The 21,490-nt window shown below is 36.8% G+C and overlaps 2 protein-coding genes across 2 annotated transcripts in view; one reads left to right on the top strand and one right to left on the bottom strand.

The window, feature by feature from the left end:
- CAPS2 (calcyphosine 2) overlaps positions 1-8,283 on the bottom strand; it is a 46,238-nt gene extending 37,955 nt beyond the window's left edge. Inside the window, exons 1-3 of the mRNA XM_035002115.1 lie at positions 8,022-8,283; positions 4,239-4,341; positions 1,315-1,364 (exon numbers count right to left, since the gene is read on the bottom strand). Of these exons, the coding sequence (XP_034858006.1) occupies positions 1,315-1,364; positions 4,239-4,319 (131 nt within the window). The 5' untranslated portion in view covers positions 4,320-4,341; positions 8,022-8,283. The remainder of the gene's footprint in view (positions 1-1,314; positions 1,365-4,238; positions 4,342-8,021) is intronic.
- A 6,087-nt stretch (positions 8,284-14,370) lies between these two features.
- Positions 14,371-21,490, top strand: part of GLIPR1L1 (GLIPR1 like 1) — a 30,907-nt gene continuing 23,787 nt past the window's right edge. The window contains 1 exon segment of the mRNA XM_035002879.1: positions 14,371-14,547. Within this exon segment, the coding sequence (XP_034858770.1) occupies positions 14,371-14,547 (177 nt within the window).

The raw sequence follows: 21,490 nt of genomic DNA, 5'->3' as shown, positions 1-21,490 counted from the left end.
CCCGCCGAGCAGGGAGCCCGATGCGGGGCTCGATCCCAAGACCCTGGGATCATGACCTGAGCCGAAGGCAGACACTTAATGACTGAGCCACCCAGGCGCCCCTATTTTGTTGGTTTCTGAGACTTAAAACAGGCATGGAGAAAACATTAATGGTGCAGATTAAACTTAAAAGTGTATCATATCTGTAACTGTCACATTGTGAATAACAAAAAACTGAGGAAATATTGTCCCAGTATCTAAAACTATTACGTAAGTCAACAAATACATCACTCACATCACTTTACAATAAATGAAAATATCAACCAACATTCACATTGGAACTACACTGGTTCATGGACTGCAACCATAGCTTGGCTACAGATACCAGAATTCAGCAAGAAACAAAGAAAGCATTCTGTGAGAATCAATTGGCTGCATAGAATTTATAAAAAAGTTTATACATTTTATTAGTATTTGTAAATTGCTTACTATATATCCTCTATCAGTAAAATTTATAACCAACCTAAAATATACTTAAGTTTATTTATAATTAACAAGTAAAATTTAAAATAAACTTATAATACACTTTCAGGAAACCAGCTGTTAAATATTTACCAGCACATGATTGACTGTCAACACATACTGAGTATCTTGTATCAAGTGCTTGCATGTACCTCGTACCCTGATTTTTTGTCTAGATGAGCATACAGGTATCTATTATGTAGAACCACATGAAATTGCTGATACTTGCCCATTTTTCATCGATAAAAATGTAATTTCATATGGTTCAGCCTAATAAAGTACTAGGTTTTTAACTTCTATTTTCCAGTAAGCCCTGTAGTCTAAAATACTTGAAAGAATATAAAAGTCATATCCTTCCAAATCTTAAAAGGCAAAAATGTAAAATATAAAACATAAATTAATGTAGTCTAGTCCACAAATAAAATCATTTAAAGAAGATTGATAAAATTGTCATATTCGTCAAGATAAGATTAAAGCCACAGATTAAAGTCATTTTGGCTATCCCAGTTATAAAATTCAAAATTTCACATATTTCTTTAATAAATTCATTTAGCTGAGTTTTCTAAATAAAACAATAAACTTTTTCAGGAAAATGTAAGAATATTAAAGAAAATACAAACAAGAGAAGTATTACCCTCCTTCCTATTATCCTACTTTAATTTTGGCATAGCAATTTTCAGGCCATCCACATGCACATCAAATTTCCTGTGGTTCACAATCATAACTACATATAAAATTTTGCTTTCCTTTTTAATTAATATATTATAAATATTTACCCATTAAATAGCTCAAGTGTAAAGAAATGTGACTTACACAGGTAGGCCAGCATTCTGGATTGCCCATGACCTGGAAGTCTGTCCTTGCTTTAATTAAAAAAAGAAAAAATCAGTACGTATATACCCTTTATGTATACTTTAAAAGATAAGCAATGAGGGCGCCTGGGTGGCTCAGTTGGTTAAGCGACTGCCTTCGGCTCAGGTCATGGTCCTGAAGTCCCGGGATCCAGTCCTGCATCGGGCTCCCTGCTCGGCAGGGAGTCTGCTTCTCCCTCTGACCCTCCTCCCTCTCATGCTCTCTGTCTCTCATTCTCTCTGTCTCAAATAAATAAATAAAAATCCTAAAAAAAAAATAAAAAGATAAGCAATGAGTCAATGCAATAAAGCTGATCATCATTTTCTCAGTAAACTCCATATAAGAAATATTTACTAAGCCCCTCCCTACTATGCTTGAGACACAGAGATAAGATGATAAGCAACACAGACAATCCTTATCTTCACGGTGTTCTGCCTGCCGGGCAAGACATTTACTCAAACAATAATGTGAAAAAAAACACGTGCTATGCCTGAGCAACTACATATAGCATTTTACCCAACAAGTCTAGGAAATTGAGGAAATGTTTCCAAAAACAAAAAAAAAGTAACCTTTAAATGGAACTCTGAAGGATGAGTAGGAGTTAGCCAGATAAAGACAGAGGGGAGAATATTGCTTTAGCCAGGAGGAACAACTCATCCTGCACTAGCCCACAGGCAAGAGTTAGCAGCTAGAGAGGGCTGAAATCCAGAGTGTGAGGAGGTAGTGGGGGCCAGAGCTGTTACATAATAATACAAGTCAAAGAACTTGGACCTTGTCCTAAAGGTAATGGGAAAACTGCAGGATTTAAGCAAAGAAGTGACAAATATATATGTACACATTTGCAGATGTTCAATCTTCCAAAAAATTGTGTAAAGATATGAAAATTAGAGTGAGCTCAGACACTACAGAATAATAAATATATATGAGTCATAGAGAAAATTCAAGTTAATAAGGGCAGGAAACAATTCATGCATCAACACTTCTGGCTTACTTCTGAAAACTGGTCATTTTTGTGGTACTGATAGCAAGTACAGAAATTACATTCAACACTGAGCTTCATCACTCTAATTGACCATAAAAGAGAAAACAAATTCAATTCAGTATAAGCTTTAATATGGCATTATTTTAAATACTATCCTAACAGAAAGTTAAAAATGTAAAAATGTAATATCACTAAATTATATATATATTAAGTTGACCCTTGAGCAATGCTGGGGTTAAGGGTGCCAGCTACCACCCCCATACTGTCAAAAATCCACATATAACTTTTGGCTCCCCAAAAACTTAACTACTGCTAGCCTACTGTTGACTGGTAACAAACAGTCAATTGACACATATTTCATATGTACTTTATACGGCATTCTTACAATAAAGTAAGCTAGAGAAAATAAATGTTAAGAAAATCATAAGGAAGAGAAAATATATTTGCATATAAGTGGACCCATGCAGTTCAAACCTGAGTTGTTTAAGGGTCAATTTTATATAAGTGACATACATATCATAGCCTAAAATAGCAGCACACTTCTATCACATATCAAAGATTTTCTTTTTTTTTTTAAAGATTTTATTTATTAATTTGAGAGAGAGAGAGAGCATGAGCACAAGTTGGGGGAGGCAGAGGGAGCAGTAGACTCCCTGCTGAGCATGGGGCCCATGGAGCTGGATCTCAAGACCCTGGGATCATGACCTGAGCTGAAGGCAGTCGCTTAACCAACCGAGCCACCCAGGCGTCCCAAAGATTTTCTTAATTGTATTTGGGAAACATCAGGATATCATCCAACTTTAGGAAGAAAATCTAAATAGAATATAAGTGTAGTTGTCATAGTCATGGTCGTCACCATGATTATCCCCCAGAAAGTGTTTTGACAGACTTAAAGTCTTGAAGTCACAGACTACCCATTACAGAATGGCATTTACCTTGTCTAATTCCAACAAAATTGTGCTAGCCAATTCAGAAGACAGATAAATTATAGCTTATAAATCCCTGGGCCAGGGGTCAGCAGATATGGCTCAGTTCTGTTTTATAAATAAAGTTTTATTGGAATGCAACCATTTATTTATTTATGAACTATCTATATGTTCTCATTACAACAGCTGAGTTAAGTGGCTGCAACAGAAACAAGAGCCCATAAAGCCAAAAATATTTACTAGCTGGCCCTTTATTTAAAAAGCTGAGTATGGGGCACCTGGATGCCTTAGTTGGTTAAGCGTCTGCCTTTGGCTTGGGTCATGATCTCTGAGTCCTGGGATCGAGCCCCGCATCAGGCTCCCTCCTCAGTGGGGAGTCTGCTTCTCCCTCTCCCTCCCTCTGCTCATGCCTCCCCCTTTCAAATAAATAAACAAATAAATAATATTTTTTTAAAAAAGAATAGCAAGGAAGTATGTATCACTTTTATGTATTTCTAAACTAAAATTTATATATCCCCAATTCTGTGGTGGAAACAAGGACAAACAGCTATAACCTTGTACTTAATCAATGATATATATACACAGTGGTGATATTATGAAGGTTATGAAGAATAAAATCCTAGTAATAAAAGCTTTGATTCTCGTTCTACCTAGCTAACACAAGATGTATGTTGATATTCTCTTCTTCTTTCTACTATCCTTATTTCTTATATTTTCTGCAGATACACACAGATAATTTTTTAAATAAGAATATGAGAACAATAATAATAAGCCTGATTTTTAAAAATAAAACTAATTCAAGGAATGACCCACTTTGAAATAATGATTATCTTCAATTTTGGCCACTCAATTCCTCAAATCTAGGAAATATGGATCCTAAATATTTGTGAGTATAAGTTGTCATAAACATGAATAAAAGAGTCAGAAAATTATTTAATGAGTCATCCTACAAGAGGAAAATTATATAGCACACGTACTTGCAGCAGCTTGTTTCTTCCAGTGAAAGGCTGAGTTTGACTCGTAGGAGAAGCAGCAATGCCTTTAACCTCTAAATCCATTCAAGTTCACGTCTGCAGTATACTTTGAAAAGGGTAAAAAACATACAAAATGATAACTCTTACTCTAATTTTAAACTAGCCATACAAGCTACATAATACTACTTCATGGAAAGAAATCATGTGGTTAATCATTCTTACTTCTTTCACCAAAATCAACTTTTTGTGGGGCAATTACCTTATGTGGGGCAACATTTATGGGGCAAATGCTAGTCTGAATAGGGTTCCTCTGAAGATGTCCATGTGCTAATCACTGGACCCTGTGAATATGTTTACCTTACATGACAAAGAAGACTCTTCAGATGTGATTACGTAAAGGATTTTGAGGTGTGGAAATTATCCTGGATTATCTGGAGGGCCCAATGTAATCACCAGGGTCCTTATCAAAGGGGGGCAGGATGATCAGAGGAAGAAAGAGAGGATGTAAGAAGGAAAGCCAGGTTAGAGAGGAGTGAAGATATTAGATAGCTGGCTTTGAAAATGGAGGTAGAGGTCATGAGCAGTCTCTGCAAGTTAGAAGAGGCAAGGAATGAATTTTCCCCTGGAGCCTCCAGAAGGAACCAACCTTGCTAACATCTTGATTTTAGCCCTGTAGGACTCATTTTGTGCTTTTGACCTCCAGAACTGTTGTTTCAGACCACTATGTTTGTGGTAATTTTTTACAGTAGTAATAGTAATAGGAATTTTACAGTAATAGGAAACGAATGCTTGTACTTCTCTACCACAAAGTGATGTAAATTTATTTTCTTTACTCTCTTCCTAAACCTTTATGAGTTTTGATTTTGCTGCAGTAAGCAGATGAAAAAATGTGTTAATGCAAACAGTATTCTCTGATACAAAGAATAAAATAGAATGGATGGTCCAATTAGCAATTATGAGGCGACTGGTAAAAATGCATGTAAGAGAAGGTTGAAAATAATCAACTTGAACAAAAATGTACAAAACAAAAATCAGGTGAATATCTCAGTCATGCAAATTTTGAAGATTTTTATACTTCAATCCTATATTACTGAGGATACGTTGTTTAACAATTCATAATTTCTTTTTCTATTATTAGACTTGGAGTTATTTTAATAGTAAACTTTTTTTTTTAATTTTTAAGGAAAGATAGCATGGCATTGTGTCAGCATAGAGTTAGACTGACATTAAAATCCTCATTTTTGACACTTCCTTGTAATGTAAGCTTGGGTAAGAACTTAATCTTTCAGAGCCAATATTTCTAGTGTGTAAAATGAGTTTAATGTTAGCACCTTTCTCATCTCCCTATATTAGGTAAAACATGGTTATTCAATACATGGTAGCCATCGTTGTTACTATTAAAATGTAGTTTTACTGAGGCCCAGTGAAATCCTGAAAGATATGCCAGCTCTTCACTAATTTATCTGTATGGCTCCATTTGCCCAATTCCATAGCCCCCTCCCCTAAAGCCCCACACCCCAAGACTAGATTTCTACTCTAAGAGTAATCAACAGTAGACATATTCTGAAAACATCACAAATCATTCAATTTAAAAATAATTTGACTTTTTTTTTCTGAGTTACCTTTCACAAAGAAGCAACCTTTTAAAGTTGTTATTGTTTTGGTAGGGGGTGGAGAGAAGGTTGTTGTTTGCTTTTAATCACATCACAAAAGCTGTTGTATTTGCCATGAAGATTAGCAGCCAACAAACCCAAGTTGAAATAGGGGTGCTGAGCAATCAGCTAAGTGATTTTCTCCACACATCAACTACACAATTATTTATACCTTAGAAACTATTGTAGCCATTTCAAATCACTATAGGTCACTTTAAATAACCATCATTCATTTGCAAATAACAAAAACAACAAAATTTAAATCCTCTGTCCAGGACCTTCTAGTCCCTGTACTTCCCCAAGCTTGACAGTCATTACTCTTCACTTATAATTAACTCTTTTCATGTCCCTAATAAACTGCCAAGTCCATGAAGGTTGGTATCGCATGTCCTTAATATAGCAGATACTTAATAAATATTTATTTAGTCAATAAGGAAATTAATGCACAAATACCTGTACACATTTTAAACATATTCTTCATTTCCTTTCTCTGAACCTAACTATGACAGGATCACAATGCCACATATAAATTCTGTCCTCAAACAATAGATAAAGCATTCTTAAGCATGAATGGTAGTTATTACTCTTCACACTATACTGTAAGCCTCATAAAGGCAAGGGCTATGGTTCTGCTCACCTTGTATCTAAGCATTTAACAGAAAGCCTAGAAAACAGTAGGAACTTAAATATTTGTTAAGTAAGTGAATTCAGTCAACTCAGACAGGAGTTATTTCAGAATTATGTAGCATACAAATGGTTCATTGGATATAACAGGAATATTCAAGGGGCAACCATCATTTGTGGAACACTCCAGGATCTATTACAATCCAGAATTAGAGCTATGAGGCTACTGACACCTTATGTCAAAGAATCTTGAGATTTGGACAGGACTGCAGAGATAAAACAGCTCGACCTTCTGATTTTCAAACTGAGGAATCTGAGACCCCAAAACGGGCACATTTACCTTGCCAAATTATTTGCCAGTTATTACTGAGCATGAATTTACACCAGTTTCAGACCTCTTTCTAATACTACACCCTTGCTTATACAGGACAGAAGAAAGAGGGGAGTTAGCTGCAGAGACTCAAGAGCACCAGAAACCTAAAATTGGTGGCAAAAGAATCAGAATTTCAAATAAATGGCATGTGAGCAGATCTTTGGAATGCATACCAAAGTTTGTCCTGGTCCTATAGCATGGAATATACAGTTGGGTTATGCTGGGGACGAGAGGTGGTAGGAGCAGGGAAAAGCACTTCTGAACGGCTCCATCTCCACCCAATCTGCTGCCAAGTCATGAGATATTACAGCTAGCGTGTAATGAATATTGTTGACTAACAGATTCAAATCTTACCATATTATCTTTATTGCTACCAAAAAGAACTGAACTCACCTCCCACTTCTCTCATTTTTTAAGGATGATTATTTCCAATTGCAATTATCACCAGTTCTCTTTTGGTTAGTGACATTAGTGGTTATAATTTGCTTACACCAAATCAGAACATAAAGCAAAGTGAAGAATAAATTGATCCAATCCATCCCATAATCAAGGAAAGAGGAAAAAGTTTTAGTATTTAACCTCCATGCAGGTGAGGACCAAGTTTATCTTGGGGCCCAGGTGATAACAGACCCAAGTATCTGAATGAACCTGGCATCATTCTTAATTTCATAGTAATTGTCTGTACATCCACTCCCCACAAAGTTAAGATTATACCTCATTGCACCTGCAAAGTACAACTAATGCTCCGCCCTCTTCCTATCTTAGATTCATGGACTGGGGTGGGACACACGGGACATCCAACCTGACCTGACCCAATAAGCTGGGTAAAGAGCAGTTCCACAGTGGGAAGGATGAAAAAGTTACCAACGAGGGCAAGTCCACCGAGAACCTCCAGACAGGACAAGCTGGAAAGGTACAGTTCCCAGTAGACTCCACAAGCCCAGGCCCGCGGGAGCAGGTTGCCTAGCAACAGGCGTCCCCACGCCGGGCCGCCAAACCCTCTCTCCCTTCCAGAGAAGAGATGATCGTCGGCCCAAATCTTTCGTTCCTTCCACGCCACCTCCTGCCCCATGCTGTGTAGGGTCGTTTCTCCGACAACCCGGCCCGCGCCGCGAGCTACCCAGCCGAGGTACTTACCGGAGGGCGGTGTTGAAACCCTTGTAGCGGCCTCTGAGCCTCGTCCGGGGACTAGTTCCGGGGCGTCTCTAAATCCCGGCGGGGATCTGGAAGAGGACTCACTCATCTGGGCTTCTTCGACTCAGAGAGAGAGAGCCAAAGCCCGGCCCGGATCCAGACGGCTGTTGTATAATTCTTCTTTAAGTGAGTTCTATTTAACATATTTTATAGAGCATCTACCAGGAGTTCAGATCCCAGAGAGATGTAATGAGGGGAAAAAATTATGTTGTAATATCCACTCTCAAGGAACTTGCAATTATTTAAAAAGACAAGACCGCTTTATAGTATTATAGAGAGATATATAATTATATATACATAAATATATAGATGTATAGAGATATAAATGAAAATTCTAATACAATGGAAAGGGAACAAGCCTGGGAGTCAGGAAATTTCCATTTTATTCTTTGCTCTGCATACAATGTCTTTGGTCATCAACTCATCAATAAAAGGAATGGTCTGGTTTGAGATATTTCTTAGGTTCCATTCCACTGTAATATACCCATAACTTTCTGAATTACACAGCCAAGTGTCAGATACTCAAAGTAGAACTAAGACCCTCTGAAGCCTAATCCAGTTCTCCAACCACAAAATCAAGTTGTTTTTCTAATCTAGAGAGTCTTTTCAAAGTTAGCTTCCCTAAAATGTATATATTTAAATTTGCAGGTTGGAGTCAGTTTTGTAGTAAAAATACAAATATATATATTTGTATTGCAATGTGTATAAGGTAATTAACTCCTTCTATTTCTTCCTTATATAAAATTCATCCACCCATTCCCCCCTCACAGAAAGAAAAGCAAAATTAAACTGGAAAATGAAAGTAAAAATGAAACAAAAAACTCAACTTCAAATTGTAAAAAGTTTTTAAAGAACTTAAACAATTCCAATGCCCAACTAACCTTGCCCATTCCACAGATAAATATTCAAGAAAATAACATGAAGACGTATCCTTCCTGGCACTTAAGCTTATTACACCTAAATTGCTTCAGTATTCCTGAATATAGTTCTCTAAGCCGTTAAGATTATGGTCTAAAAAGCACATTTACACAATCCAGACATTGTGTCTATTACAAAAGCAATAATACTGGATTATTATTGATTATATATAGAGAGGAGAAACACATTTTCCTCTTACCCTTTGAGTTCTTCCAGCTGGTTTAAGAATTAAACTGACACAAGACAGACAAAAGGGAAAAAGATAAGGCATGTGCACACAGGGGCCCAATAATGAAATTGAGACCTAAAGAAATGACCAAAGCAGGCAGTTTTTATACTTTTTGGACCAAGAGACAATAAATCTGTGAAGTATTGAGAAAACAAAGAAAACTTAACTTTGGGACTTTAGTAAATTATTCTAAGCAGAATTTGGGCTGGGATAGTATATTAGTAAAAAGTAACAAGGGTGGTTTATGCAGCCTTCTGGGCTCTAAATTTCCTCTCTGGTGATAAAGATGTCTCTTACGTCCTGATATAGGAAGGGTCCTTTCACATGGGACATTTATTTCTTGCTTTCTGGAAACAAGGCAGGGAGCAGGTAGGAGTGTTCTTCATTGGCTGTTTTTTAAGTAACTTTTATTTAAAATAATCAGTATAACAAAGTGGCACATTTTGGGGGTGGCCTGCCTTTAGCCCATACATATAAATTGTACATTTTTGCCAATTTTCAAAATAATTAATCATAAAAGTTCTGCTGTTATTACAGCCAATTAATTTCTTCATACACAAAACAATACTAAATTAGCCATGTGTTAACCTAGATTATTTGCAGATCTAAAATAATCTGCATTTGAAGGTCAACAAACATCCATTGGACACCTACTATCTGCAAATATATCCAGTGTTAGAAAAAGTAAAGTATATAAGCCAACCTAGTATTTACTGCCTTTCAAACTGAGTTTAAAATATTTATTGAGCCTCTAGTATGTATGTGATGAATAAGATAGTTCTTAAAGAAGCTTACAATTGTATACAACATTATTAGAAAGTTAAGGAGTGCTCATTTCCTAATTAATAATATTTATTGAGGGCATAAGTGTTCAGTAGCTGTTCTGGGATCTATAGATAGATATAGCAATAAAGCAAATAAAACCATTGTTTCAGGGCACCTGGGTGGCTCAGTTGGTTAAGTGACTGCCTTCGGCTCAGGTCATGATCCTGGAGTCCCTGGATCGAGTCCCGCATCGGGCTCCCTGCTCCGCAGGGAGCCTGCTTCTCCCCCTGACCCTCCCCCCTTTCATGTGCTCTCTGTCTCTCTCATTCTCTCTGGCTCAGATAAATAAATAAAATCTTTAAAACAAACAAACAAACAAAAAAAAAAAACATTGTTTCAGTGAAGGTTAAAATCCGAGGCGACAAACATTAGATAAATAAATAATATCATCTCAGGTAGCAATTAATGTGAAGAAAAATACAACAGGTTACTGGAGAGACACTGACAGAAAGGACAAATTGTAGGATCATGTATGGCTTTGCTGAGGGGAATTCTGCAGACAAAGAGAACAGCAAGTGCAAAAGGCTTGGGGATAGAGCATCCTTTTCAAGCAGATAGATGTGGCTGAGGCCAGGTGAGCTAGTGGAGAATGTAGACCAGAGGGCAGAGATTAGCCATGGTCAGACTAAATTGTGCCTTGTGGACCAAACCTAGGATTTTGGATTTTATAAGTGTGACAGAAAGTCATCAGAGGGTTTTGGAAAGAGGGGAGGCTGTGATATTGTGATTTATCATAAGAAATATATATTTGATCTTCCTCCCTGTTTCTGGCACAGAGCTCCTAAAACCCTTGGAATTTTCCTAAATGTTAAGAGCAAGGAACATTCTTTTGTTATTTTAATGAGGTGAATCTTAGAAATCACTTATGGATGGAGGCTGGCTGCCAGTGAAGCCAAGCCTGTGATTGGAGTTCAAAGTTTTAGTCCCACCCTCAGGCCTCCTAGGAGGTGACAGGGGCTAGAGGTTGAATTAATCAACCACGGCCACAGAGTTAATCAATCTTGCATTTGTGGTGAAGTCTCCAAAAGTACGCCCAAAGGACAAGGTTCCCAGAGCATTCTGCTTCCAGAGTGCAACATAGAAATTCTGCCTGAGTTTCTAGCCTTCAGACTCAAGACTACAACATCAACTCTTACCCCAATCTTCAGCCTGTCAGCTTGTCCTACAGATTTTAGGCTTGCTAGCTCCTACGATTGTGGGAGTCAATTTCTTTAAAATCTGTGTGTATGTACCTGTGTGTGTAAAAGGGAGTGGGGTGGGAATATATGTCTATTAGTTCTGTTTCTCTGGATAACTCTAATACAGAGGGGAAAAGAGAAATAAAGTAATCAGATATAGGATCATGAAGTGATTTAATGACAAAAGATTCCTTCTAATTGGAGGACTTCATAAAAGGAACTAATGATTTGGGTCTTAAAAGATTCATTTATTAATTTGTTCATCAAATATTGAACTCTTTTGAGATGCTGGGGATACAGGAGTAAAAATAATAATAATAAGTAATCCCTGCCTCATGGGGCTTCCACTCAATTGAAGAGAGAAATGAAAATGTAAATAAATTACATATGATATGAGGATAAGGGTTATGGGGAAATATAAGGCAGAAAAAGGACAATAGGAAGTGATAGGTGTAGGATGGGTAATGTAAAATACCACTGTGAGGTCTTTTGAAAAGATGACATTTGAGCAAATATTTCAAAGAGATTAGAAACTAGCCATGTAGCTTTCTGGAAGAAGGAGTTCTAAGCAAAAGAAGTGAGCAAATGCCCTGAGGCAGCAGGACCTTCACTTTTTTTAAGGAACAATAAAGGGGCCAGAGTATCTGGAGGAGAGAAAAGGAGGGGAAAGGAAGTAGATGAGATCAGAAAAGGGCCTCTTCAGTTAGGGCCTTGAAGGTAATAGTGAGGATAACCTTGGGATTTTGTTTTGACTGCCATGGAAAGCCATCAGTTGGGAGGTTTTGAGCAGAGGAGTGATCTGACTTAGATTTAATAGGATCATTTTGGATGTTGTGTTGAGAATTTGTTTTTAAATACATGAATATGAAGATAAGTATACATAGAGACAATTGAATGAGGTCCTAGAAATGCTCAAAAAATTGTTTTCCCTCTATGGTTTGGTATTCTTATTTTTTTAATAGTGATTCTTAAATGTTTAACATGTATGCATCACTTAACAAAGTCAAAATTACTCCATATTTCTACTCTTCCCCAGGAATATAAGGACCTTAGAATAGTTCAGCTATAATCAGTAAGCTCTCCCATCTTCCACATGACTTTTGCCAAGTATTATAGTTCCATCCTGTATTTGAACTCCTTCTTCCTCGAACACTCTTCCTCCAGTAGCCATATGCGTCCCTCTTGCATCCCCTTCAAGTATTTGCTCAGAAGTCACCATCTCAAAGACATCTGCACTGATCACCCTATTTGAAATCACAACCTGCCACCCTCACCTCCACACCCACCCCAGTGCTCCCAAAGTCCTTAGCCTGATTTATTTTTTCCGTATATATTATCAGGTTTATCATGCTATAGAATTTATTTATTATGTTTATCATTTATTCTCTGCCTCCCTTCACTAGAATTCCAGAAAGGCAGATTGTTTTGTTTTATTTCTTATGGTTGTAATCCCAAGCATCAGAAATAATGCCTAGAATATAAGAGACACTCAAAAGTATTTAAGTATGCTAAAGATTATATACAATCCCTCTGACTGCTGTCTTGAGAATAAACTATAGGTTAGGAGCAGGAGAAGGAAACTCCACCAGGAAGCCATTGCAATTATCCATGAAATCAAGGAGTACCATTTCAAATGCTGAGCAGTGATCAAGTTCTGAAAATAAAAAGACAAAGGCAAGAGAATTTGCTAAGAGACCAAAGCCTCCAAAGTTTGGGGCCTGAAATCAAAAAGATGAAGCTGTAATTAATTGAGATAGGGAAATTGTGGAAGGATCCAGATTGGGGTGTGGGATATAAAAAGCTCAGTTTGAACTCTGTAAGTAATGCTAAAGTCACATATATTGCAATTTTCCATCAGCGGAGGCTGACAAATATTTTCTCCACTACTCAATAGAATTTCCATTAAGATCCTTGTATTTTTCTCCCATTTTATAATTTAATTTTCTGCTTTCTTTTTTCTTTTTTAAGATTTTATTTTTAAGTAATCTCTATACCCAACATGGGGCTTGAACCCACAACCGCAAGATCAAGAGTCACATGCTCCACCGACTGAGCCAGCAAGGCACCCCCTAATTTTCTATTTTCTATTTAAAAATGGTAACTAGTTGCATCAAAGTTTTTTTTTAGTGGCAAGATTTATCGACTGGAATATTCAGTAGATATAAATATGTATTTACTTGAATTAAATGGCATTGTAAGCAACCTCAAATCATCAAATAAAGATATTTATTTGAAACACAGAAATACTGGAAAATGTCATTTAATGTTACACACACAAAATGCTGGTTTGTTATTAAATAACAACTGATATAATGGATTTAAAATATTAAGCTAAATGAAGTTGGTTTATATTGCAATGTAGGTAAAACAAGATCAAATGTACTCTGCCTTAGTCTTTAGAATGCCCACTAAAGCTATCCTTTCTCAGAAGTTTACTAGTAACCAAACCATAGGTTTGTTCCATACTCAGATATTAAGTATGAGATTTTGTCCAGAGGAACTACTTGGCTGCACCTCTCTATTTTTATCCTTCTAGGCAGTCTGTCTCCAAATGAGAAAACAAATGCAAATTATTAAATGTTCCGCAAAGCAATAATCACACTATGTGGAGTATACAAAATGCCTATTCTTGCTTTATTACCAATTTCTGGAGATATGGGCAGTATAATGCTGCAGTTTATTTAAAACAATAAAACTATATATTAAAGCTGAGTATGTGTAACTAATATAGAGAGTTTTGTACAGGCCTGGTCCGTTTTCAGCATCTAATACATGTTGCCTTTTTACATAACACTGTGCCGCCTATTTGTTGCAATCTGGATTGCAATTCAGGGGCCCTCCGAAGTGATTCTGGATTGGGTCCGCAGAAAGCGCCCTGGATGGTTAAAACCCTGCACCAGACAGCGACTCAGGCTTTTCTCCTGTAGCCCAGGGCTTTGTGATGGGCTAATCCTGCTGCCTTGTCTTGCCTCAGGTTCTGGCCCTGCGCTCTGGGGGCCAGCCTGCTGAGCATCCCCACGCTGAGCTCGAGCTTCTGTGGGAGGATGGAGCCAGCAGAGAGCGTGGTCCCCAGGGGCCAAGGAAGATTGGCTGGCAGAACCGTTACTGGTCCACGCAGTCAGAGCATACTTTGCATCCCGCCATGGTTCTGAGGAAAAAACTGAGTTGCTTATGGACGTTAGGTCTCTGTCTGGTAGCCAGTAAATCGTCTACTAAAGTCCCCTCTATCGAAGACCAGAGTTTTAAAGACCAGTGCATCAAGGCTCATAACGAAATGCGTAGCAAAGTCTGGCCCCCCGCGGCTGACATGAAATACATGGTGAGAAAGAACCGGCTGGGATCTGATTTCTCTGGTTCATCCTAAGGTATCTGGGAGCTAAATTTGATAGACTCATTTGTATGAATTTAATCTGGACTTTCAGCATGCCGTTAAGAATCACGCCTTAGCCGGGCTATCCTCCAGGGTAGCGATAAGAGTGGACGAAAAAGGAAAACTTGAAGCTGTATCTTGCCAAGGCTTAGCTCCCTTTGGGGGGGGGGGGGGGAGCGGGGGGGGAAGAAGAAGGGGGGTGGGGGGGGGGGGAAGGGGTGGAGGGTGGTGGGTCTAGAGGGGAGGTGTTTGGGAGTTGCTTGGTCTTCATCACTAAGGCTTGATAAGTGTACTTCGCAACTTCTCACAGCTTTCCCCACCCCACCACCATATTTTGGCTAGTACTTCCCAAACCGCACAACCAAGATACTTCATATAAAAGAAATAGCACAGGGATGGAGATTTTCTTGTCCTCTTACCTTTTACATTTTATGAACTCAAGGTTGAAACAGTACTACATGTGTAGTATTCATTTTTAAGAATGTTCTACAAGGATGTAAATAGTGAAATCAACATTTGAATATCAGATTGTCATTTCCATGAAAAATAATAAATATGTGAAGTTTAATTCCAAAAACATTGAACTGATGGTGTCTTTTGCAGACTTCCATCATATAGACATTAAGGCAAAAGAGTACTCTACTGAAGAATGAGCATAAAATTGATTATTGAAAATTTATAGATAATAAAAATTTATATATAAGAATTTATAGTTTTTAGATAAATGCTTGACTATAAATTTTATCACTAGAAATTTCCCTTGCATTTTTTCTTGCATGCAGATATATCATTATGAAATTATGAACATAAATGTTGACAGCATAGTTTTGCTTATGTGCTATGCAGATGTAGCTACATTGTAAAACATATCTATTCCAGCTTTCTTCCTTTCTATCCAATGGAAAATAAAATGAAAGTATTATAAAATCACAATTCAGGCACTAAAGTTCAAAACTGCACTATTCTATATGGGAAAGCATTTTTTTGTGGGGAGAGAGGTTTCAACAATGTTTGGGAAACACTTGATTAAACAAAAATAAACTGATCTCTTTAATGCAAAATTGTTAAACTAGTTTAATATATAATTTGTACTTTAATCTCCAATAGGTTAGGGTGGTCAATGACATGGATTTGCTATACAGCATTTCCTGCATACTCATTTGAATATTTTTTTAAGGACTATCTTATGTCACTAAAATGCTATTTAAATATATATACACATATATTTGTGTATATATGTAAATATATACATCCTATGAATATATATGTAAATATGTACACATATACTTATGCAAATATATGTAAATATACACACATTCTACATAAACACCTGTATACGCTATGTTCTCCAAAGGAAGCAATAAAAGGATATACATAATATTAATTTAAATTTAAATAGCTAGCTGAAGGAGAGTGAAGAAAAGACTAGGGTGAAGAAGACATGGAAACAAGCCTTCTTTGCATTTACCTTATTTTATAGTTTTGAGTTTGTAAATGTGCAGTAGCTTTTGTTATTTTACCCTTTACATTTTCTGGTGCTCTTCATTTCTTTGTGCAGATCCATATTTCCACCTAGTATCATTTTCCTTCTGCCTAAATGACATTAACATTTCTTATACTTTGGTCTGTTGATTTTAATCTTATCCATTTTTTATATTATAAAAGTCTTTGTTTCTCCTTAATCTTTTCCCTATCATGCAATTTTATTAACTATATATTTTTTCCAGTTGAACTGAGAAATAATTGACATACACCACAGTATATATTTAAGGCATACAGCATGAGGGTTTGCTTTACATATATTGTGAAATGATTGCCACAATAGGTTCAGGTAACATCCATCTTCTCATATAGATACAATTACCAAAAAAAAGAATGAAAAAAAGGATAAAAATTTCTCCTTGTGATGAGAACTCCTAGGATTTACTCTCTTAACAACTTTCCTGTATATCATATAGCAGTGTTAATCATAATCATCACTGATGTGATGTGGGCCAAGAGGGAATGATCAAGAAAGAAATCTTGAAATGTTTTCGGTGCAAAAAGGCGTTTTTATTAAAGCACAGGGCCAGGACCCAAGGGCAGAAAAAGCTGCACTGGGATTGTGAGGAGCAATTGATTATATACTTTTAAGTTGGGAGAGGGGGCTAAAGACAAAGGAAGTTTCCAAAAGGGTTTGCATATGTTAAAGAGGACTTACAGGGGGCGCCTGGGTGGCTCAGTTGGTTAAGCGACTGCCTTTGGCTCAGGTCATGATCCTGGAGTCCCTGGATCGAGTCCCGCATCGGGCTCCCTGCTCGGCAGGGAGTCTGCTTCTCCCTCTGACCCTCCTCCCTCTCATGCTCTCTGTCTCTCATTCTCTCTGTCTCAAATAAATAAATACAATCTTAAAAAAAAAATTAAAAAAAAAAAAGAGGACTTACAGGATCCTGGAGGTCTGGCTATTGTCAAGCTAAGGTTACTTTTTGCCTCTCTCAAAGCATTAACATTAAAACAGTTGTGAGTTTGGCAGCTGGGTGGCTCAGTCAGTTAAGCGGCTAAGCGGTAAGCGGTAAGCGTCTGCCTTCTGCCTTAGGCTCAGGTCATGATCTCAGGGTCCTGGGATTGAGCCCGGGTAGTAGCTCCCTGCTGAGTGGGGAGCCTGCCTCTGCCTCTGCCTCTGTTCCTCCCCCAGCTTGGGCTCTCTCTCAAATAAATAAATAAAATCTTTAAAAAAAATAAAAATTAATAAAAGTTGTTTTTTGAGGAATCTCCTACTCTGCCTATCTCAAGTATTCGTCAATGGGCTGCAGGTTGTAAGGAAATTTAATTTTATCCACATTTCTTTTGCTTTCATTCTCCTCATCAATCATGTTGTACATTATATGGATAGTACTTATTTATCTTATAACTGCAAATCTGTATCTTTGGACACCTTTTGATCTCCTTAATTTTTGCTAAATATTATCACTGTGTGTGGAATTCTAAATTGAACCTTAGAGATGTTACCGCACTGTCTTCTATCTTCTCATACATTATTTGGATGAGAAATCTGCTGGATCATTTTCTTGGTTCCCATGTATATCATATGCATTTTTCCTTTGGTGGCTTTTAAGAATTTCTCTTTATCCTTGGTTTTGAGCAATCTGATGTGCCCTGGTATCACATTGTTCATGTTTCCTGGGGTTCATTGAAATTTTGGGATCTGCAGATTTTAATCAAAAGAGAAAAATTTGAGCCATTGTCTACTAAAATATTAGAGACTCCAGTCACGTGTACATTATACCATTTGAAGTTTCCCACAGTTCACTGATGCTCCTTTAATTAATTTTTTTTTTCTCAGTCTTGCTTTGTCTACTAATTTTAACATCTGTGTCAGTCCTGGTTTGATTTTTCGTTGATTGATTTTTCTTCTCATTTGGAGTTGTATTTTCTTGCATCTTTGTATGCAGATAATTTCTTATCAGATGCCAGATACTGCTAATTTTACTTTGTTGGGTGATGGTTATTTTTGTATTTCTATAAATATTCTGGACTTTCTTCCTGTCATGCATTCATGTTACCTGGCATTTTGATCCATTTGAGTCTTGTTTTTAAGATTTGTTGGGCAGAAAAAAACAATGGTTTAGGCTAGGGATAAATATCTCCCACAACTAAGCCAAGATCCTTCTGAGTACTCTATACAATTCCCAAGATTATGAGGTTTTCCAGTCTGGCTAGTGAGAAGAGGCACTATTCCCAGGACTGAGTGAGCATTAGGTAATATTTCTCTTACCTTTTTGAGTGATTCATTCCCTGACTTTGGGTAGGTTCCTCATATACATGTGCCAATCAATACTTTGCTAAATACTCAAGCAGGACCCTCTGAACATCTTTGGAATTCTCTCTCCATGCAGGTCTCTCTTTCCTGGTACTTCTTTATGACCTGAAAATTCTCTCAAGGCAGTAAGCTGAGGATTACCTTGTTAGCTTCCCTACTCTCAGGGAGCACTGGCCTTTTTTGCCTCATGTTATGTGTGCTGACACCTGCTTTTTCACATATTTTTTTTCAAGTGGGAAGGTAAATCTGGTCCTGCTACTCTAACTTGGCCAGAAGCAGAAGTGCTAACTGTTGGCTGAGTCTTCAACAGGATTCTCCTGTCTTTCACTACTGATCATCCAGGAAAACTAAGCACCTCATTTCTCATGTCAATTTCTATATTTATCAGGGGCACCCAGCTGGCTCAGTTGGTAGAGCATGTGGCTCTTGATCTTGGGGTCGTGAGTTCAAGCCCCACATTGGGTAAAGAGATTATTACTTAAACTTAAAAAAAAAAAAAAACTTTGTATTTATCAGAAAATGGTAGACTATGATGCTATGGTAACAAATAAACCCTGAAAGCTTTCAGGCCTTTTTTTTCCATTTTTTTATTGATATATAACATTGTATTAAAGTGTACATGATTCGATATATGTATATATGGTGAAATGATTACCACAAGTTTAGTTAACGTCCATCACCTCACATAGTTACAATTATTTTCCTTAGGATGAGAATGTTTAAGATTAATTGCTTAGCAACTTCAAATATACAATACAGTATGGTTAGGTATAGTCACATCATCATGTTTTATTGTATATCCCCAGAACTTATTTGCCTTAAACCTGGAAGTTTGCACCTTTGGACCTCCTTCACCAATTTCACCCACCCCCATCTCCAGCAACCACCAATCTGTTCTTTGTATCTATGAGTTTGTTTTTTTAGATTCCACATGTGAGATCATGCAGTATTAAATATTTTTTCTAGAAAGATGTTTAATTACATTATTCAATCAGGGGGAAATGAGCTTTATAGAGTCCCTGGGATTCTAAAATGCAAATAGATTTTTTTAGTTATACATGCATCTAGATAATTATAATTTATACATATTATGTGTGTTTGAACTGGCTTGAAATACATGTTTTAAATGCATATAATTCCTTACCCATCAGATATTAATTCCTACTCTTTCAAAGCCATTGTGTTCACCATTTGTATATTAAGACTAGGTCTTAATTAGAATGAGAGAGTAATTTTCTCTTGTACCATACTTTTGATAGGGGATGATTTGGTACAAGATATTCTACATTAGAACTATGGGGGTTTTTTGTGTTTTTTTTTTATTATGTTATGTTAGTCACAATACAGTATATCATTAGTTTTTGATGTAGTGTTTCATGATTCATTATTTGCGTATAACACCCAGTGTTCATTACAACACGTGCCTTCCTTAATACCCATAATCGGGCTAACCCATCCCCCTACTCGCTTCCCCATTAGAACTATGTTTTAACTAATATATATATTTTTAATATATACGAGATTTAGGGGCACCTGAGTGGCTCAGTCGGTTAAGTATCTGACTCTTGGTTTCAGCTCAGGTCATGATCTCAGGGTCGTGTGATGGAGCCCTGCACTGGGCTTCACCCTGAACATGGAGTCAGTGTGAGACTCTCTCCCTCTCCCTCCCCCTCCGATCCTCCCCCTACTTGAGTGCTCTCTTTCTCTCTCAAATAAATAAATAAATAAAATCTTAACAAATAAAAAAATATATACCAAATTTAAGCTGGTCTTTTTTTTTTTTTTTTTTTTTTTTTTTGCTTTTAAAATGAAAAAACCTCCCAATGATTCAGGCAAAAAACTAGGATTCTCAAAGGTGTTAACAGGAGGTGACACCTCCAGAGTCTATAGCTAAATTGAAATATCTTGGAAAAGGAATGAATTGCATAAAAGCTATAGCTAGGAATATATTAAGTGAAAATGCCTGGCTTGAGAATATTTGTTTGCTATTGCTGATTTCTTGTTTGGTTCTGCAATTGTATCTGTCTTATAGTAACTGTGAAAAAAATGGATATTCTATGTTTGTGGTATCTTACTTCTTCCAAGTATGTATAATTTTTGGTGAGGGGTGGTATATGAGAACTTATCACTCAGTCTATTCATTTTTTCAGAAGAGTAAATTATGAATCACCCTCTAGGACCTGCTGAAGTCTCTCTTGGCTACTGTAAACAAAGTTTTTCATGTAACTATTTTTGTAGTTTGAAGGAATATGAATGATTAAAATATCAAAAAATATAAGTAGCTAGCCAATGAAATTAGTAGTATGAATTTAAATATACAATCTTAAAATGGAAATGAAATGTCATTTATTTATTTCCATTAAGTCACCCTAATTGTAATTTTTAGTCTTCACATTGATAAGGGTATTAAAAATGCAATCTTAAACATTTTAGGGACTCCTTTCTCCCCATTATTATACAAAAAAACCTTGGGTCTTTGTTCCAAAAGATAGGGGAATCATTTTAATAGTCAAGTCAATAATCATTATTATCCTTCCAAACTAGTCACCATTGGGATGCCAATATCACTATCCTTCCAGGTTTGGACATGATTCCAGGACAGTTCTATGACACAGAAATCTTGATGGAGACTGGGAGAACTATGTTAGATAGTCTACTTTCCTAGGCTACCATCCTACTATTCCCTTTGAAATCTTGCTGTATGCTCAAGGCTATGATTCTAATACTGGTAGTAGCCTTTATTTTTAGCTACTTAAGCTTTCTGCCATGCCCACAATTCTTGAGGCAAGGAATTACAGAGAACCTATCTACCTGCTGGGAATGTCTTTTTTGGAGTTATGAGATAGAAATGGGATGTACAATGAGCAAAAAATTTAAAAAATCATCTTCCTGACATGAGTAGATCCATTTGCACTATCCCTCCCATTAAGTATAGATAAAAACCTCAGATATTACATATAAGACAAATATTAGAAGACTCTTGAAGTTGTAAAGAAAAAAAGCAGACAAAGTAGCTAGAGACTCCAAGACTCAAGGATTGACACAGGGTGAGTTCCATGTATTTCCTTTTTGACTCCTGTATATCCTGGACTA

Source organism: Mirounga leonina, unplaced genomic scaffold, assembly GCF_011800145.1.
Source record: "Mirounga leonina isolate KUSES-001 unplaced genomic scaffold, KU_Mleo_1.0 Mir_126, whole genome shotgun sequence".
Classification (NCBI taxonomy): domain Eukaryota; kingdom Metazoa; phylum Chordata; class Mammalia; order Carnivora; family Phocidae; genus Mirounga; species Mirounga leonina.
Note: the sequence above shows the minus strand (reverse complement) of the source record. Positions and strands in the feature narration are given on the sequence as shown.